At 35.6% G+C, this 19,346-nt stretch overlaps 1 protein-coding gene across 1 annotated transcript; it reads left to right on the top strand.

The window, feature by feature from the left end:
• Nucleotides 1–3,908: 3,908 nt before the first annotated feature.
• LOC146160913 (vacuolar protein sorting-associated protein 26B-like) lies at nucleotides 3,909–7,930 on the top strand. Its single transcript, XM_083383447.1, has 7 exons — nucleotides 3,909–4,045; nucleotides 4,119–4,273; nucleotides 4,516–4,672; nucleotides 5,402–5,566; nucleotides 5,956–6,131; nucleotides 6,374–6,516; nucleotides 7,434–7,930. Exons 1-7 carry the CDS (start codon nucleotides 3,981–3,983, stop codon nucleotides 7,518–7,520), a joined length of 948 nt encoding a protein of 315 aa, XP_083239573.1. The 5' UTR covers nucleotides 3,909–3,980; the 3' UTR covers nucleotides 7,521–7,930.
• The last annotated feature ends 11,416 nt before the right edge of the window (nucleotides 7,931–19,346 follow it).

Genomic DNA, 19,346 nt, shown 5'->3' with positions numbered 1-19,346 from the left:
AACACGTAAGATTTACGATACTGGATAGCAAAAGCTTTTGAAATCATTAAGTTGTGAATAACTGCGGAAATCATATATGAAAGAATACGTACTGTACAATATGTTCGACTTTTCAGTTTCTTGTCATATCGCCACGGACCACCTGTGCAGTCGTCGCGGACTACAGTTTGGGAAACCCTGCTCTAAAGGACCCCAAAAGGAGTTTCTGGTAGAATTTCAGTTCGATTACTAATAAGCATTCGGCAATCACCAATTTCAATGAAAAGTTCGTTGCCGTTGATGTCCGTGTCGTAGAAATTTGCAAAATCTGAACAATTTCGACGCAAATTGCACCCTCGTCTGTGTCAGATAGAAGAGTCTTAATGTCCAGCAAAAATCCAAATTTATTGTTTAGATCGTTTAGTCGTGAAAAACGTGTTAACATCTCATCTTGAAGCCGATCAAATAGTTTCTTTAAAACGCACACAATTTCTTATTCTGATGAAAGTCCTACATCTTTTGCCAGTTCTCCAGGCATTCTCTTACGTCGCCTGATTCTTCTGTTCAGCTAAATATCCCATATCGAGAATTTTGTTGGGGCCTGTTTTACAGCAGCTTGGCTCAAACCATTACGAAACGAGTCTTGGCTTTTGGCGCTGATGTGTGTTTTGCAGTTTTACGCGTTTTTATTAATCTTGTCGACTATTTTCCATCTGGTTTGTTTTTTTGTCAGCGGAGTGCATCGAAGTAACAAACAAAAATATATAATACTTTGTGTTTTTCTATGGTGACAGTGTTTGTGCCCATAAGAGTGCCAAGCAATTAGGGGCGCGAGCTCTAATTCAATGTTTAACTTTATGTAGTGATTTTAAGGGTTTAGTTTGGTTCATTCTGTTTTTTATGATATCCTATACTGTACAGTAAATTTACAAGCTTTTATAGTTTGTCTCCATCTTGTCTTCATCTTTTAACTTTAGGTAGGGATTTTAATGGTTTAGTTTGGTTCATTCTGTTGTTTATGATATCCTATACTGTACAGTAAATTTACAAGCTTTTATAGTTTGTCTCCATCTTACCACACAATAAGTCTAAAATATTTGTTTTTCTTTCAAGCACATTTTCCGCAATTCTGGTGAGTTGTTTTTCTGGTCAATATGCTTTAAAACCAGGGAACTTTGCGCAACCCTTAAGTTTATACGGTTCCCTTCTATCAACTGCTAAAATAACTTCACCCAAACTCTAAATTAGACAACTAACTCTAAGGTGAACGTTTTAAACACTGTGTAGCTTTATTGTGGGTGACATCAGGCTTACAGAGGTTTGTAGACGACTAAAGACATTGGTCATGGATTTGCGATTTGCGAGTTTCGCTACTAAATAATTTTGAACAGTTTTTCAGTTGCTGGACTATGATTACTACATTTTACGATCCATTACGGCTATGTTTAGTCGAAACAATATGGTATAGTTGTAAGTTGTGCAATTGGGTTGGGCACCACTACTACGCCTGTACAAACTTCAAAAATGTCGCTTTTATTTATATTTGTTTTTTTCCTGTTTGGTTGACAATCGTTTTAAGCACAAAGTCTCTGTGAGTACCTTTGCATGTTTTGCGAAGATATAACGTGCATAGAAGATATAACGGTGCTATGCAAATCATAGTTTGGCTAACTTATAGATAAACGATAAAAGTTATGCCCCTTTCCAACTATTTTATGTAAGATAACAGGTTAAAAACATGCACGGAGACACGAACCTGTTTTTACCTAATTCAACCAAATAAACTGAACATTTTCCGCGCTACGCGCGACCAACGATACACTTTACTATTTTTTATGTTGTCTAACTAATATGTAATTAAAAAATACCCAATTGGTTTTTGTAGGTGGGCGCAAAGCGCAGAACAATTACCAAGGGGCGCGGTTTAATAAAGGTTAAAAAAAAACTGACCTAGACGAAACCAGCTGCACGCAAAACCAGTATCTTGGCTGCTGTGAATGGCTGGCAACAGCATCAGTCTGGGTATCAGATGACGTCTGCCACGCAGCCGCTGGAGCGATCTTGCTTGTGATCGTTTTTTGCTTGTTGTGAAAATTTTGTAAGCCTCATTTTGGCGCCCCTGTGCTTTGGCGCCCGGGGACATATGTACCCCCCGCACCCCACTAGCTACGCCTCTGTAGTGAACTATTGTAAACAATCTCTGCGATAGAGAAACGTAGGCAAGACTGAAATCGGGTATAGAACCCCTGACTCCAAAATTGTAGTTCACTATTGCAACTTAATTGTAGTTCACTATTGGCTTAATCAAGCGTTTTGTTTTATTTTAAACATTCTTTGAGTCGACAGTGGTTCCCAAACTTGTTTAACTTGCGATACTGTTAGGCTACACTAAAAAAAAAAAAATTTGTGGCACGCTTTATAGCCTAAAAACAATAATATTTTTAGTTAAACTCGCTTTATTACATAATGGGTAATACCATAATATTATCAATTATGAGAAAGCGGCCATAGGTTATTTTACGTCACAATACAAATAGAATTAAAAAAAACTGCTGTTTCCGGTCGGAAAATTGTGAAAGTGAAATGGAGTCTAAATACATTCAGTGCAAAAACGTTTTATTTTTAATTTAACCCTTTTCTTTGTAAATTTTATTAATTTTAAAATATAGACTAATATTTTTTTTTTTTTTTTTTTTTTTTAGTTTTCATGGGCTATCTAAAACTAGTTCATGGACCCCAGTTTAAGAATATCTAGCCCCCATCTATACAGCCAGGTCAATATAGAACCTTTTACAATATTCGCAGAAACGAGTGTTCATATTTTAACGCTGTTATAGTCGCAATATTTAAGTAAATATTATAATTCAAACTAAATAAGCGATTTTTTGCCCCTTGTGCCATTTGACTGGATTCAGTTGCAATTTGCTTACGAGTTCGCTGGATAACAACAAGTGTGCTTAGGTTTTAATGCTTTATGACGTCACGTCAAGACGTAACTTTGTGACGTCCTCTCTAAAACATTTCATGCTTTTCCTCTCTAAAACATTTAAGTTCACAATTTTTGTCCGCTTAGTGCGACTATTTTATGTATTGAAATATTGGGTAAGTAACTTGTCCCGGAAGGGATGTTGTTCTGCTAGCCAGCTCGTACGTAAGAGAATGTTTCTTTTCCGGTTCCTTTAAAATGTTTCCTAATGGTGCTGGAAAGTAAATTTTTTCAATAGAAAATATTTTTATAAAAAATAGCATTTTATAAGGTTCGCCTAATAATATTTTATTATTCGTTTGCATGAAACACTTCCAATGCCCAAGAAAGCTAATGTATTGCGTTTTTACATCACTTTCATAGGCTCATTGGACAAAAAAAATAATTCTATTTAAGAGATGATGGCAAACTTATTCGTCCGATTAGGAAAGAGTGTCAAGTTCTAAAAATCAGGGGAAAAAAGATTATGGAAGAACATACGACTATGCGTGTTAAGACAAACAAATATCAATAATTATCTTAACCTATGTATGTTGTTAAAAAAATGACAAATAGATAAGTGTAGTTTGCATTTCTGTAAAGCAGTTTGTGTCTTGTGTCTACGCCTGAATTAGTATTATTACACAACTAAAAGTTTAGAAAATGAATATTGGTTTGTTGCAGTTGTTTTTCACAAAAATCCGAATCTCTGGAATGAATAAAGCCAAAAAAATTTACTTGCCACAAATTATAAAATGCAGTTGGAATGCCAATTCTATTGGTTGCAATTGCTCAATCTAATTTACAAAGTTAGATTAAAAATTCACATCTATGAATTTCAATCTTTAAGATCTGATATTTTACTTTAAACATATCTACTTTTGATTCTTTATTAAAGAAGGGATGAAAATACATTCTTTAAAAAGTATAACTAAGGTTTTTATTGAATTCAACAATATTTTATTGTGACTAGACCCCTGTAGATACCATCTCTTTAAATGGTGGTTTAGGTAGAAAATAACAACTTGTATTAGGTATGAATTTTTTTGGATTTGGTTCTGTAGAAGAGGTTGAAATTCTTTTGGATGGAGCAGATAAAAGGTTTGCTATACTGATACCCACTCTAAACTTAATCAGTCTTCTTGAAACCTAACATTTAACTATTTCACTGTAGAAAGAAAGTGGAACATCGTGTATCTGAATCAAAGTATTCAGAACTTTCTGTTTATTATGATGGCGAAACCGTATCTGGAGCGGTTAGCGTATCACTTAAACCAGGAACCAAGATAGACCACAAGGGCATTAAGATTGAATTAATCGGTCAAATTGGTATGTGTAGTTAATGGACAGTTAAAAATCCAAGAAAATTAGCTTGGATATTGAACATTTTTTAAAAAGATTCCTGGTCGCAAACATGCAATTCATTAATTACTCATTGCAACCAATATGGAGATTTGCTATTTTTTAAATAGAAAGCTAAAATAAATACTATATTACAACAAAAAGTGCCTTCAAAATTATCGTTTATAGATTTCAGTATTTATAGTAGATTATATATTGGTTATTTTCAGAAATTTTGTATGACCGAACAAATCAGCATGACTTTTCCACTCTCACCAAACAGCTTGCAAGTCCTGGAGTACTTAATCAGAGTAAGGTGTTTTCCTTTCAATTTCCACATGTGGAAAAACCCTTTGAGTCATATTTTGGAAGCAATGTAAGGCTAAGGTAAGGTTCTATTTAGCAGAACTTAATTTTTAACCGGATTGTGTACACCCGTGCTCTTCAACCGGTGTGCCTTTGCACCCTAGGGTGCACCAGTACGAAAGGTATACAAGGGTGCATCACAAACTTTTTATGAACCAATAATATATGATTTCTAATGTTTTTTTGAATGCTATTTTTCTCTCAAGTTTGTTTGAATGCTGTTTTATGACATGCAAAGTACTTGCAAGCAGCCTGCTGCCATATTGAACTCCCACCAACAGTGTGTTAAACTTCGTCAGCTCCGCTCGGTTTAATTGACATGATGATATGCATAATGATTTTTCATGCCTTTTTTTACCTTAGTTTACATTTTAAGTAAACAAGGTGCACGAGTTCGTCACAACAACTTAAGGGCTTACCAAACCAAAAAAGTTTGAAGAGCACTGGTGTACACATTATCAAGGATCTGTAATGTAGGTTGATAAGAAGTCAATCCACTCACCCTTCTTGGCTTTGCAATTCATTATTAGCCACGTTGATTAACAAAAATAACATTAAAGATCATAGGATATATTATAAAATAATATAACAAGTTTGTACTGTATATATGCTTTACTGTGTATTGCAAAAAAATGTGCAATTCTTATTTTCTCTATCGTTTGTTGCCATCCATAGAAGTTTTTAAGAAATAAACCTGGTCTTACATGGGCACAAGGCACAATACTTATGTTTGTCTTTACTTTTTTACAGGTACTTTTTGAAAGTGACTGTTGGCCGACGGATATCTGACCTTACCAAAGAGCTGGAGTTTGTGGTTCACACTCTGAGCACTTATCCTGAAGCAAATAACAGTATTAAAATGGAAGTTGGAATTGAGGATTGTCTCCACATTGAGTTTGAATATAACAAGCAAAAGTATATTACTGAATGTTTATTTAAAAAATATCAATTTTTTTACTTAGCAAGTATTTTAGTATTATACAAATTATATGCTTTTTGTCGTTGTGTTAAATAAATAACAAAACACAGCATGTTTATGTGAAAGAATGTTTACAGTTAGCCATTTTTTTCTTTTTTTTAATAATGATGTAAAAGATTGAAAAATCTTAGGCCTAATTTTTTTTGAATAAAATATGGTGCAACTGCAATACTATGCAATAGGTTGTTAATTCTGTGTACCACGGCAACTTTAACAATAATGTAATATTTAAGTAATATGTTTTAATAAATTAGTAATTTTGTTTTTGTAAAAAGGTTAACTTTACCAGGAAAAGGGTTAACTTTACCAAGTAAAATGACTTTAGGTACCACCTGAAAGACGCCATAATAGGCAAAATCTACTTCCTTCTTGTGAGAGTGAAAATTAAGCACATGGAAGTGCACATTATCAAACGGGAAACAACGGGTACTGGACCTAATGTGTATCATGAAGATGACACAATTGCTAAGTTTGAAATTATGGATGGCGCTCCTGTGAAAGGTTTATCTATTTTTTCTTATTTAATTTTGCTGAATAAATAACTGTTAATTCACTGCTTTGAATATATGAAACATTGCAACCATCTATATAAATGCCATTAAATATAAATTTGTTAGGTTTTGTGTTTTTTTAACATTGTCACTCAAAAAGTTTCATAGTAGAATGCCTTGCTATCATATTAAAGTTTGTGCCTTGTTAAAGTGTTATTAAATATTGCATCTTGTTACACTATTTATTTACAGGTGAATCGATTCCGATCCGCCTGTTTTTGGCTGGGTACGATCTAACCCCGTCAATGAGGGAGGTTAACAAGAAATTTTCTGTTCGTTACTTCATCAACCTAGTTTTAATTGACGAAGAAGACAGAAGATACTTTAAACAGCAAGTAAGCAAATGTAACTTTTGATAATGTATTTTAATAAATCTTTAAAACTCTGTTCGTTTCGGTGAACCAAGCCCAACGTGAATCTGGACAAACACCTTACGTAGGTTTTTTTTGTTGTTTTTTTTACTTTTTGTTTTAAACCTCTTTTTTTGCACCTTATTTACACTTATTAAAAATTCGTATTGGTGAAAAAATCGCGTTTCTATGTACTGCATTAAAAGTTACGTGTCCATTATATAGAGACACTGACATAAAAAAGTTTTACTGGGTATTCGCTTTGTAGCATTGTTGTTCAGGGTCATCTGAACAGGGTTAGGTTCGAAAAATGTAGCCTGCAGTTAGGTTTAAATGTAAGAACCCAACCATTCGAGGACCAATGCTCTGCCAATTAAGTTACGTATTGAAGAAACAACCGTGGCACCCGTTACCTGACAAAGCCTAGTAATATGTGAACTATATCAAAAAGGGTCATTACAAAGGACAGACAACACAAACTAAACTATACTCATATGTTATTTGCGATTAAGCGCAGGGGGATGCAACCTGCAATCTGCGGTTTGCAAAACGAATAAATGAAACACAGACAGGCAATAGTTTCGGGTCCGCCACACAAATACTCGGGTCCGCCACACAAATACTCGGGTCCGCCACACAAATACTCGGGTCCGCCACACAAAATACCGACAAACAGTTTTATGGCACATCCAAGTAACACGTTTTAATTGCACAGTCAATACGTGCTTTTTATCTGCCTATCTACCTTTAATAAAATAACATCTTCAGTTTGATATGTTGTGGTTTAATTTGTTATTGCTTTAGTAATTGACCTCACAACTACCAGGCGATTTTAGATTGGTTTTGTGCTCATGCTTTACCTAAGCAAGCTAGTTAACAAAAACGTTATTAATTCCATTCAGGAAATCGTACTTTGGCGGAAGGCCGACATCCCCCACCGACAGGGTTCGAAGACTCTCGAAGAATCGACGCAGCGCTTCGAGAAATAAGGAAAAGTTTGCCCTTCAAAGCCAAGTTGATTTTTGCCTAATCGCAATTTAAGCTTTGGCGAAGCGTTGTCAGAGAATGCGCTGTAATCACCACGAATCTCTGCGCATGAGAGCTGGCCCGTCTCAATCGCTTGCTTTTTAGTGTCGTAATCTATTTCAAGTTGTGACGCATTGCTGCTCTGTCACTATTTTTAACAGACCGCCGTTGGATGATCAATCTTTAACCGGATCTGAGGAGCTTTTCCGACGTTTGAAACCCGTTAGAACCAGATTTAGTCGCTTGCTATAGCTACCTTTTTGTTAAACTTGTATGGTGAAAAATTAAGAACCTTTTAGCCGATTCAGGTACAAAATTGGCCTCACAAAGTAAACGTAAATTTTCAGCAGACCACATTATTTCATTTTGGCGCCTATCTGGCTTTTCATTTATAGTAGAATTGGCCTCACAAAGTAAACGTAAATTTTCAGCAGACCACATTATTTCATTTTGGCGCCTATCTGGCTTTTCATTTATAGTAGAATATTGATGAACATCTTTTACGTTCTATTTCTATCCACTATATCGCGTTATTTATGCAATGTACTACTCACTTATATACGAACTGATATTAACCCATTTTTTTCACATATACTACAAATCAAAACGAATCATTCAAGTTCTGTAATGATTTCACCCACATAATTATTATGAAGAACGAATTTTTTTTAAGAAGTTTTCAACGTTTCATGGACGGTTTGCCCCCAAAATTACAGCAATTTGGACCAAGGTAGTTGAGGTAGAACTTGGCGGCTTGGAGAACGCGGCTTTGTTATATTAAGCGTTATGACTTGATGTTTGCAATGTAATAGTATAAGCCCGGTTCTTTCATTGTTCGATGAATGTGTGTAACGAGATTTTTACCAGTTTTTCACCGATTCTGGTTCTATGGAGCTGATTTGACATGATAAAATCGTTTTGACTGTACTGTGAAAAAAAAAATTCGTACCAACCTCTACAATATTTGTCATTGAAAAATGTGTAAATTATATCTTGAAATATATATATTTGTTAATATTTCAGCAATCATCATCATTTTTTTGTGTAAGAGAAACTTCTCAATTTCTACAAAGCCAAATTGTTATATATGTGTGATCACGCTTCGGAAAAATATTTACTGACGTCTTAACCGCACATAAAGTTTCAAATCAGTACCTTTAAACTGAGGTATCTGCCTGTCTATAATTTAGTTTAATACTCAATCGAAAATAAGCTTGTGCTTATAGAGTTATTTTGATATTGCATTTTCGCCCCAATTATTTGCTTCAAATGTTCAATATAAACTTTGTTTTTGTCAGAACAAGGATTACCGTAAATTCATGGCAACGATTAATCGAAACCGTTGCAGTTATTGGCAAACCGGTGCTAAAAGTGCAATTTACAGATTGATCACTATTTTCACTCTATGTTTCCATCTTGTGGATGTTTTCGATTTCTATGTCTTTTGCGATTTGTCCGTTTCTGATTTTGTGGACGACATCGTCTTGTTTCATCTCATTATAAGTAAAAGTCAGAATGATGTTTTTTGTATTTTATTTGTAAAAGCCAGCGCAATTTAAACAAAATGCTTTTCTTGTGTGGACAAATTTTACCGTTTGTCACGCATATATTTATACAAGTAGTATTTATACAACATAAATTGCTGTAATCATTTAAACAGCGACAATTCCTGTAATAACTTAATACGACTGATCTTAGTCCCGTGATAGGAAACTTTTATATGCATATATGAATTTCTACGTTCCGGTGTTTTAAACCCTTGCGTTAACACCTTTTGAAACTCGTGTTAGTTCGGAACAAACATTAAACATCTGAGCAGAATCGGGGTTTATTTTAGTAAATAAATTCTACTTTTCCCGACTCTTACTAAAATAAGTTTTTTTTCCCGCTCACGGACCCTTTTGCCTTTATCACATAAAACCCTGTTTTTATAAACATCCCTAAACGTGAATACTCGGGACTGTTTTCGGATTACTAAAAGCAGTTTGCTACAAATGATTTGAATAGAAAAAAACTTGGGTATAGGCAACACATAACTTTACTACTCTCCGTATAATCAACATTATCAAAAATACATTTTACCCCTCACTGCTTTGTGCAAACCAAACCGGCCTGAATTTTGAAAAAAAGGAATATCAGTCACAGACCAGCAGGTAAATGGTGGTGTAGCAATTTTTTCGATAAAATTGAGAGGTTTGTTCTTCCCGGGGATCACTTTCACCCCGCTATTCCAGGCAAAGTTAAAATATGTGTACGCTCACATTTTTGATGTTCATTCTGCTTTAATACTGTTCTATGCTTCACATCCAAATTAGGCCTACACATGTGTATAGATAAGTAACTGAAAAAAAAAAGCTTCATGGTTTGCGATTTGGGAAGTTGGGGCTGCAAACTTTTAAAAGTTTCTCCGATTTTGTAGAAAGTTGACCACAATTGTTACGGCCGGTTTGGAGTATGTTCGATACAAAATAATACGGCTCATGAAGATCCATGTTGTGCAAAGGGGCCGGGTGCCATTCTTTAAACATAATTTGTCCGGTTTAACTGTTGTCCTATATAACTTAAATCGGAAGCGCACATGATTGTTTACTATGTGGTATGAAACTATGAACTAATCAAATTTGTACATTGTTATTTTTCTTTGGGTCAATGTTTAAGCAAACCCAACGAGCCCTAACCGTATTGCCATCAACAAATTAAGCCACTCGACCAGCCGTGATCTTAATAAAGCAAAAAAACACTTCAATTAAAGCATGCAGTTTAAGCAACGCTAAAACTACCATATTTTTAGCACCCGAAACGACGACATTTTCTGCTGGAAATTAAAACGAAAGTAGAATTGTTAAGTATGAGTGGCTAACGTTTTACATTTTCTTGGTACTTGCAGGCAAAACTTACAAAAACAACAGATCAAATTTATTTTTTCCGATTCAGCCCATGAATACTTTGCGGTTCTCTAACTTTTGCTAATAAGGAATGGTCATTTTTAACGAGATCGTAAAGTTGTTTACACGAAATCTCGGCATCAAAGAAAAAATGCGTTCAACATTAGTAAAATTGCGCGATCTTTAGTAGTTCACTAAACATTTCTTCGGTTCTGGAATGCTGAAACTATTGCTGGACATACAATGACACTGTTAGTAGGCCTACAAAACTCACACATTTGCTTTTTAATGGGCCTTTTTACGTGTGAGGTTCAATTTTTCTGGCGCAATATTTGCCCAAATGTTTGCAATAACAATCAATTGAAGGTAGGGCTGGTAGGACAATTTGTTAGAAAATCATTTTAAACCAGTTATTCACCATGTTTCATGGCTACAGTATTTTTTTGAAATAAATACAACGTCTCGCCTAAAAGTCTTGGTAAAAGTGTAAGCAACTAACTCGAAATACGAAAAAAGAGGACATTTGGTCATTTTTGTGCGTCCTCAATGGACCATTTACTTTTCTTGAGAAAAGAGAGGACAAATCCTCCTAAAAGAGGACAAATCCTCCTAAAAGAGGACAAATCCTTCTAAAAGAGGACAAATGGTAGGCCTAGGATAAATGTTTTTTACGATTAGGCACATTTTTCCACCACTTGTGAGCGACGCCCATCTGCGTAGCTGTCAGTTTGACATTTCGGACTGCTGGACCACAAAACCCAGGGGCGATGAGAGTGCAACGATAATGACCACCTTACGCTTACCGTGTAGTAATTGTTGCCTTTAAGCGAATTTCGGCTGGCGATTTAATTCCATTTGAAGTGCCATGTCAGGATATTTTCTTGCCTTACGCCGTTTAGCATATAGTCCTACGTGGGCGGCGCAAACGGCCGATTGGTTCTGTAACATAATTTTCTACATGAAAATTATAAACGGAAGTTTAAATTGTAAGTGAATGTTTAATTTGTTCAGGTACTTTTGGTAGCCTATACACACCATTGGTGTGACGTTAATTTGGCGTACCGTAAGAAACATTTAGTGTTTTACAAAGGCAAGGGTAAAATAAACCTGTTAAGGAAATATATTTTACCTTAAATAGGTTTTATGTTGTTTAAATCCTATTGTTACTTTTTAGCAATTTAAAATTTTGTTTTTCTGTAAAAATGCAAAATTATAAATTATGTCATTTAAAACACATAAAGAAATTGTATAAATAACTAAAAATGTATAGCAAAAATTTTAACATGTTTTAATGAAACATATAGCGTCCGAATTAGACTACTGTGGTAATAAATACACAAATATGTGATTAAAAATATTTCGCATGTTGGTAGGAAAGCAGAAAGAAAAAAAATATGGTGGAAAAAAAATAATCAGTTTCATACGTGCAAATACAATCTTCCGCGCTGAAATGTTAGATTTCTTGATTGTCTTAGGCCTAGAAAATATTGCGCACCAATAGTTGAAGGAGAACAGCTTTAATGTCAAAAACCGTTTAGTTTGTTCGAGTTATCATAAAACTTCTTTGACCCTCTCTAGTTAATCATAGTTCAATGATCGTAGTAAGTGCAGTCTTTTATGCTTTAAAAAGCCTACGGTTTTCGCTTGTTGATTTCGAACACGAAAATCTCTAGTTGAGTCGGATAGAAATGAGTCGTGAGTTAACATTATCATCAAGACACAAAATCGCCTTTGCTAAATGCACACAGTTACAAATATTGTAAAATGTTGCTATTCAAAAAAACAATTGTGCTGAAATACCTCACAAATCGGGATAAACGACAATTGTCTATAAAACTAATTATTGTGGCGTTTTTAGAATAAAAAAATTAATAACAAAATGAACAGTGTTTGTATGTTTGTTTTTTAAGAATTAATATAATATTGTTTTATATCTAAGCCATATAGTAATCTATACATTTTATTATAAGATGGCTGTTCATGTGATTTAATTTATTTGGTGTCTTTCTCGTATTCTGACTTTAATTCGTTATCACTTGAGACCCTATCGTAACAAAAAGAGACAGCATCAGCGAAATTGATCTGGAGGTTTGGTATTTTATGTGATCTTGCTTGACTGGAAATGTTGTACTTTTTAAAAGGCTTTAATGTTTGAAGCTGTTATTATTTTTTTATAGCGCGTGGACAGTATATAGTTGGGCTTGGGTTTATAGATTTTATAAGGCATGCACTTTTTTAATATTAGAGACCTCTTAAAAATATTTTTTATTAAAGTAGCAAAGCTTTTGATAAATTTACTACGCGGATTTGTTTTATTGCTAAAGATGAGTATATAAACACTGAACAGGAACCAAATGTTTTGCGGGAGCGATGAAGGGGTTCAGAAATATAATCCTCAACGGTAATTAGCACCTATTATCGCTAAAAATCGTAAACATGATGCAGTAACAATAAAAACAGATTTCTGATTATAAACACTATATACACAGATCGACATAGCCTACTCAACTATAAACAAATTGCATGGTTTGTATATTAAACTATATAAATTGGTTATAGTCAACCGAAGGAGACTTTTAAAAAAGGTTCATCCGACTGTTGTTCTATATTTTGTAGGGACGAATACTATTTTGGTATAGCACAAAGTCAGTATAGTTAGTATTTAACTTTGCGAAATAAAATTAGTTAAGTGTTTCATGTAATGTTATGCATTAGGCCTACTTCAATTTACTTCAAAAATTCCAGGTATAAGATAATTTTAAACTTATATGCGGTAAATTATTGTCCTATACCTGCACTTTAGGATTTACTGCAAGCCAGAAAAGATTAGTTTTAACGCCACACCTCAATTATTTATTTTGAATGTGTTTAATAATTTATTGTACAATACTTTTATTGCTATATGTTATGCGTTCATTCTTATCCGGTCATACTGCAAGCTTTAATCGATTGCTGAACCGTATGACCAATATAAGTTTGTGCAATATTTGAAAATACAATAAATACGATTTTTGATTACTCTGTATTCTTAGGCTGTAGATTTGGAAGTTATTATAATATTTGTAGTACAATGCCCTGCATATTTAAAGGCATATTAGTGAACCTCTGCACATCGCGCTGTGTACGCTGCTGTTTTATCGGTTGACCGTTTAAAACGTGTTATGGCATATTACTGATCGAAAATCACACAACATGAACGCGACCACGCGATTCAACATCAACGCCACAACAGAATCGGTCATCCTTATAAACGCGACCAGCAATGGAAGCTCGTCTACTTCACCAGACGGTCACCCCGGTTTTACCACCAGGTCAGCGGAGAAGATAATGGTAAGGGTGCTTATAGTAATGGGCGTTTACCTGACTGTAGTCGCTTCTTGGTACCAGGCAAAGCTCGGAACGAAAGGCCTCAAGTGGGTGAATCGCACGTGTACCCTGTGCGCCGCATGTTTCCTAGTTGAAACCGTCTGGTTTTTTCCCGAGGTGTACGGCTACTTGCTTACGTCCTCTCTCTGCTCGGCAGTCACGATCATCGGCCTTGTGCAGGCTGTCTGGAACCGCTGCTTGGTGTACACAGTGCTCTGGATGCGACAGCATGCGTTCAACCGCAAGCAAAGCGCTTCCAGCGGCTCTTGGCCTTGTGTAAAAGTTTTGAGCTACATTGTCCTGGCCGGCATTGTTGTCCTCTCCATTGCCCAACTTGCTATTCTTGCCGTGCAAACCTTCTACCACAGTCCGGAAGGTTGCAACACGCTGGGCCACAACGAAACTGGCAGGATAATCATCAGAATGGTCTACGTCCTGTACACTCTCATGCAAGTTTCCTTATTAGCATTGGTGCTCTATCCGATTTGCGTCCACGTGCGCAACAACCGAGTCCGTGGAAGGGAAAATCGCATCCAGGGAATCATTGTGCGCCTCTGCATTTGCACAGCAATCTGCGTCACAACGGATGTGCTATTTATCGCAGTGGCGAACGTCAGGCCGCCCTTTCCCAGCATTTCGTATATACCCATCGTATTTTCGTTCAACGTTGTCGTGAACATATCTGCTCTTTATTTTTCCTTTTCGGACTACGTTCAACGATTTCTTCCGTTCGTGACGAGGTACAAAGTGGAAAGCAGCAGTGGAGAGCAAGACGTTACGCCCGTATGACTGTCAATTAATGTACGGCTTATAAGTAGCCGATTGCTTTTGGATGAATATCAAATATTGCTGTTTGTTATTCGCTAAAATTAACCAGTGTACAAACAATAATATTTAATTTAGTTCCATTTTTAAAATCTTAAACTGTCTTTCCGTTAAACATTTGTGGTTAGTTTATTTGCGCAATTACAATTGTTTTTTTTAATTCAAAACTTGAAAATCAATTTATACAGGCCTTCTATTGCAATAGTTTTAGTTCTTCATATGAGACTGCTATTTTTCAAAAATTTTTGTAAATGCTTTGTTTGTAAAGCTTTGATGAGATTTTTTTCTTCTTATTATATGTTACAAAACTTGTTATTGATGATACTTGAAAGTTTTGGGGGGGGGGGCTTACCTGTGGTTCGAAATAGCAGACATTCGTTTGAGACAGCTAATAATGTTACATACAGCCACATTGCAGTTAGGTGTGATTTGTATTGTTATTTATGGTTAAATATTGACTAACGCCGAGGTATTTGAATTTTGTGTAGGTCTAGTTGTAAGACCAAACTGGTGTCGCAAAATGTTTTTTTTTCAGTTTTATGTTGATTTACAGCTAAATTATTGTGTTTAATAGTAATATTTTAGCTAATAATTTAAGTGTTTTGCAGCAATTTTTTATTGAAAAGTTGCTCTTCATAGATCCAAAACGCTTAGCTATCAATAATTTTAGTGTTTGATTTATAAAAACGCAAATGCTCCAAAACGAAATTACCGAATTTTAACGTTAATTTTAATTTGATTGCGTTTGAAATGCTATATCTTAGAACTTATTTTCTAAGATATTATTCTGTTTTGTATTTTGAGAACGAATTTATGTGAAAAAACAACGTATATATAATCATACCATCACAGGGGCGGACACAGGATTAATGTCAGGTTTTCCGACATGACTTCACAATAACCTAGCACTGGCCATAGGATATAAATAGGTAACATTTGCATATAGAGCCGTCAAAAAGCGACACAAAAACAACAAAAATATAGAAAAGAGCACAAAATTTTAGAGAATTTGGAACATCATAGCTCTGTGGTAAAGCGTTGTGCAAATCTGCATAAAACGTCTATCTAGTATTTTCATTATTTAAGTTGGCTCAACCATACATTTGGAGATTGCCATCCCACCATGTTTCAAAAAATTAGTTGATTGAATTGGAGAAGTAAATATGCTGTTGCTACCAGGCATAGTATATTTAAAAATAGGTTCGTCTTTTTTCTTTGTGTCATTTTATTTTGCGTCCTGTTGGCTGTGTGTGTCAGTACCTGAGGAAGGCTTGCCGTATAGTAAGCCGAAACGTTGGTTGAAGAAATATATGCCAGACGAACCTATTTTAAATATTGGAGAAGTAAATTGTCGAATTAAACGTAGTCAATCAGTTTCAGCCGACCACGTTGGGTAGTTTTTATGCTTCCCTGTATCTGTTCCTGTTTAGAAAACATAACTGAAACTAGTTTTAACAACAATAGGGTGTATCTTTATAGAATCGAAAACCATCGGCGGCAGGTTTTAGCCAGTCGATCACTGCTCCGCTGACGCGTATATTAACAAGTAAAACTCATAGTTAAAAACATGAGTAAAAACAGGATCAGACGTTTTGTTTAAAGGAAAATATATTTCGCCAAAGTGGCATCATCAGTTCCTGTAAGAGTACAAATAAATAAAATCAGAGCGCAGCCATCAACAAACCAATAAAAGTAAACAATAAAATATTAAAACATTATAATAGACTAAAAACGCAATGAAAAGCACTACAGCCTCGCAGGCAACACGACTGGGATAAATGAGTAGGCGACGCAAATAAGTGGAGGAAGGGGAAAAAAATACATATGAGCAGTGCGAGATGCTGACGGTAAAATGCGGCTCGAATGGGTAGCGATAGGATAGCGGTTTATCTTATTCGCGGTAGAACCATTTTTTGGATGTTAATGGTTGCGTTGACTACCTTTAGCCACTTTGCTTCACATATGTCCAACTTATTAAAAGGTGGTTTTTCTAACATCCAAAAAATGGTTCTACCGCGAATAAGATAAACCGCTATCTTATCGCTACCCATTCGAGCCGCATTTTACCGTCAGCATCTCGCACTGCTCATATGTATTTTTTTCCCCTTACTCCACTTATTTGCGTCGCCTACTCATTTATCCCAGTCGTGTTGCCTGCGAGGCTGTAGTGCTTTTCATTGCGTTTTTAGTCTATTATAATGTTTTAATATTTTATTGTTTACTTTTATTGGTTTGTTGATGGCTGCGCTCTGATTTTATTTATTTGTACTCTTACAGGAACTGATGATGCCACTTTGGCGAAATATATTTTCCTTTAAACAAAACGTCTGATCCTGTTTTTACTCATGTTTTTAACTATGAGTTTTACTTGCTAGTTTTAACAACGTTTGTTATTGTTTAAATATTTGAACACACATTAGTGCATTTGGTGTATCAGTTGCACTAAGAATATTTTTCAAAACTAAACGTTCCGTTGTATTTAAGACATAGGGAGTATTTTTATACAGAAATTTACTTTACTCTTATACATTAGTTGCAATTGCAACTATAATGATTTCCTGGCAGTCAATCTCTCAAAAAATATTCTCGCACGTTTGTGATCTCATAAAAGAATTCCTATTCCAGTAACTCGGGATTCAGTAATACTTTTGTGGGGATATAAGCCGCTTTTTATGGGAATAATATTGCATAATTAATGAGGTCGCTGTTGGCCTTTGTTGCTCGAAGATTTCGAAAGGTTATCTTCGAGAACACATCGTATTTTAGTCGCACAGTTTCCGCTCAGGCATAATATAAAGTGTTCCGTGGCTAACATAAATTAATTTTGTTTTAGTCAATAATGGAAAAATGGTCAAACTGCAGAAAAATTAAAAGAAAACAATAAAACTGCAGTAAAGACGTTTGCTAGAATAATAATGAAACGTTAGTAAGACACTATGACAAATCGTACTCTGTCTGAAATAAACGATTTGCGAAATGAAAGTACTACAATAATTCAGAGCACGACGATTGACCAGCAAGCCCCTTTCGGAAGTCGACAAACTGAAGAAATTTTGGTTGCTTTCGTAATAGCCCTATCAGCCTATCTTACATTAGCCGCGATTTTCCACCAGTGCAATCTCGGCCAACGGTCGCTCAGATGGTCCAACCGACTCTGTACTCTCTGCGCGGGAACTTTGTGCTTTCAGAGCTGCTGGTTTGTAACGGAAGTCTACGAAACACTCCGCCTAACAGATGCAAGGTGCATCGCATACCTTGTGATAGGAATCGCGATGTTGGTCTTTAACAGGTCTTTCATCTATCTCGTGCTTTGGATAAGACAGCGCGGATTCTACAAGGACCCGGTATCGGCACGCCTGTCGTCTTGCGCCGTCAAGTTTGTAAGCTATGCGACGCTTACAGGAATTGTAGCATTGCCCGTGGTTCAGATAGTTCTGCATGGGCTTCATCAAGTCTATGCAACCCCTGTTGGATGCATTTCAGCAACAGACCTTGGGTTCATTAAGGCTCTCAACCCGATCGCCTATGTGCTCTTTGCCTTCTGTCAAATTGCGTTGCTCGGATTGGTTCTTCTTCCAATCGTGAAGCACTGCAGCTTGCGACAGAGCAGCAGTCATCGCGTAAAAGGGGTCGTGGTGCGTTTGAGCGTCTGCACTGCAGTTTGTGTTGCAACTGACATCGGTTTTCTCGTATTCTCCGCCTTCCGTTCCAGCAAGTGGTCGTCCATCTCTTTCGTACCGATCATCTACAGTTACAATGCCGTCGTCAACATTGCCGCTCTGAATTTTTCCTTCGCTGATTACAACCTTCGGTTGTTTCCGTTTTACCGTAATTTGCATTCCAACGCGATTAATAACGAGCTTGTAATATCAAATTCTGGTAACATCCAGACAGTTACCACCACTGTCAGCACTTAGTGTCTTTTGTGTTTTTTAACCATTAAAGATAAACTAGAAGTTTTTGTTTTGTTTTTCTAATTGATACAACTTTAAACAAAAGTTATCAGGTTAAAAAGAATATATGTTTGTGTGTGTAATGCAGTGTGAATTTTGTGCACTTATGGGATACAACTCGAAATCGAACAAAAATACATTTGTGTAGCTTAGCTTATACGTTAGGTTAGATTAACGTCAGCTAAATAACTTTGACTAATATTAATACGTTGGCCTTTTTTAATTATTTAAAATAAACCCAAAATATTTTAGTTTCATAAATACTCTGAAAAGAAGTGATCATTTGCAGATTAATCATTTTAACGTCTTTGCTGTATGATAGTTTTATATTACATTCGTTGATCCTATATTCAATCCATTGATGTTGTGCTTTGCTTTGAAAGTTGTTTCCTTGGCTGTGTTTTATTCACAGAATAGCGCACGACAAAATACACGTTTTAAAAAGTAATAATTTCAGACCAAAAATAAAAATAAACACATTGCACTTGTGTGTGGACTTTTGCGGGAACACATTGTAAGAGGAAGTAAAGGTCAACATGCAAAAACTGCCTAAAAACGTTTCTTAGGCAGTCAATATCTCACATTTGATGGTACACGCCATTTGGGGCAGATTGCAATCATGAAACCAGTATATATTTTTTAATTTCATTGGCGTTCAGACCTTTCTCTATGTTTAAATATTAATCAAATAATTGCAATATGTAATACTTGAACTGTAATTCCGCATCGAGTTACTGTTGTACGCTTGGGCTAGTAAGTC

Source organism: Ascidiella aspersa, chromosome 3 (genome assembly GCF_963924565.1).
Source record: "Ascidiella aspersa chromosome 3, kaAscAspe10.2, whole genome shotgun sequence".
Taxonomy (NCBI): domain Eukaryota; kingdom Metazoa; phylum Chordata; class Ascidiacea; order Phlebobranchia; family Ascidiidae; genus Ascidiella; species Ascidiella aspersa.
Note: the sequence above shows the minus strand (reverse complement) of the source record. Positions and strands in the feature narration are given on the sequence as shown.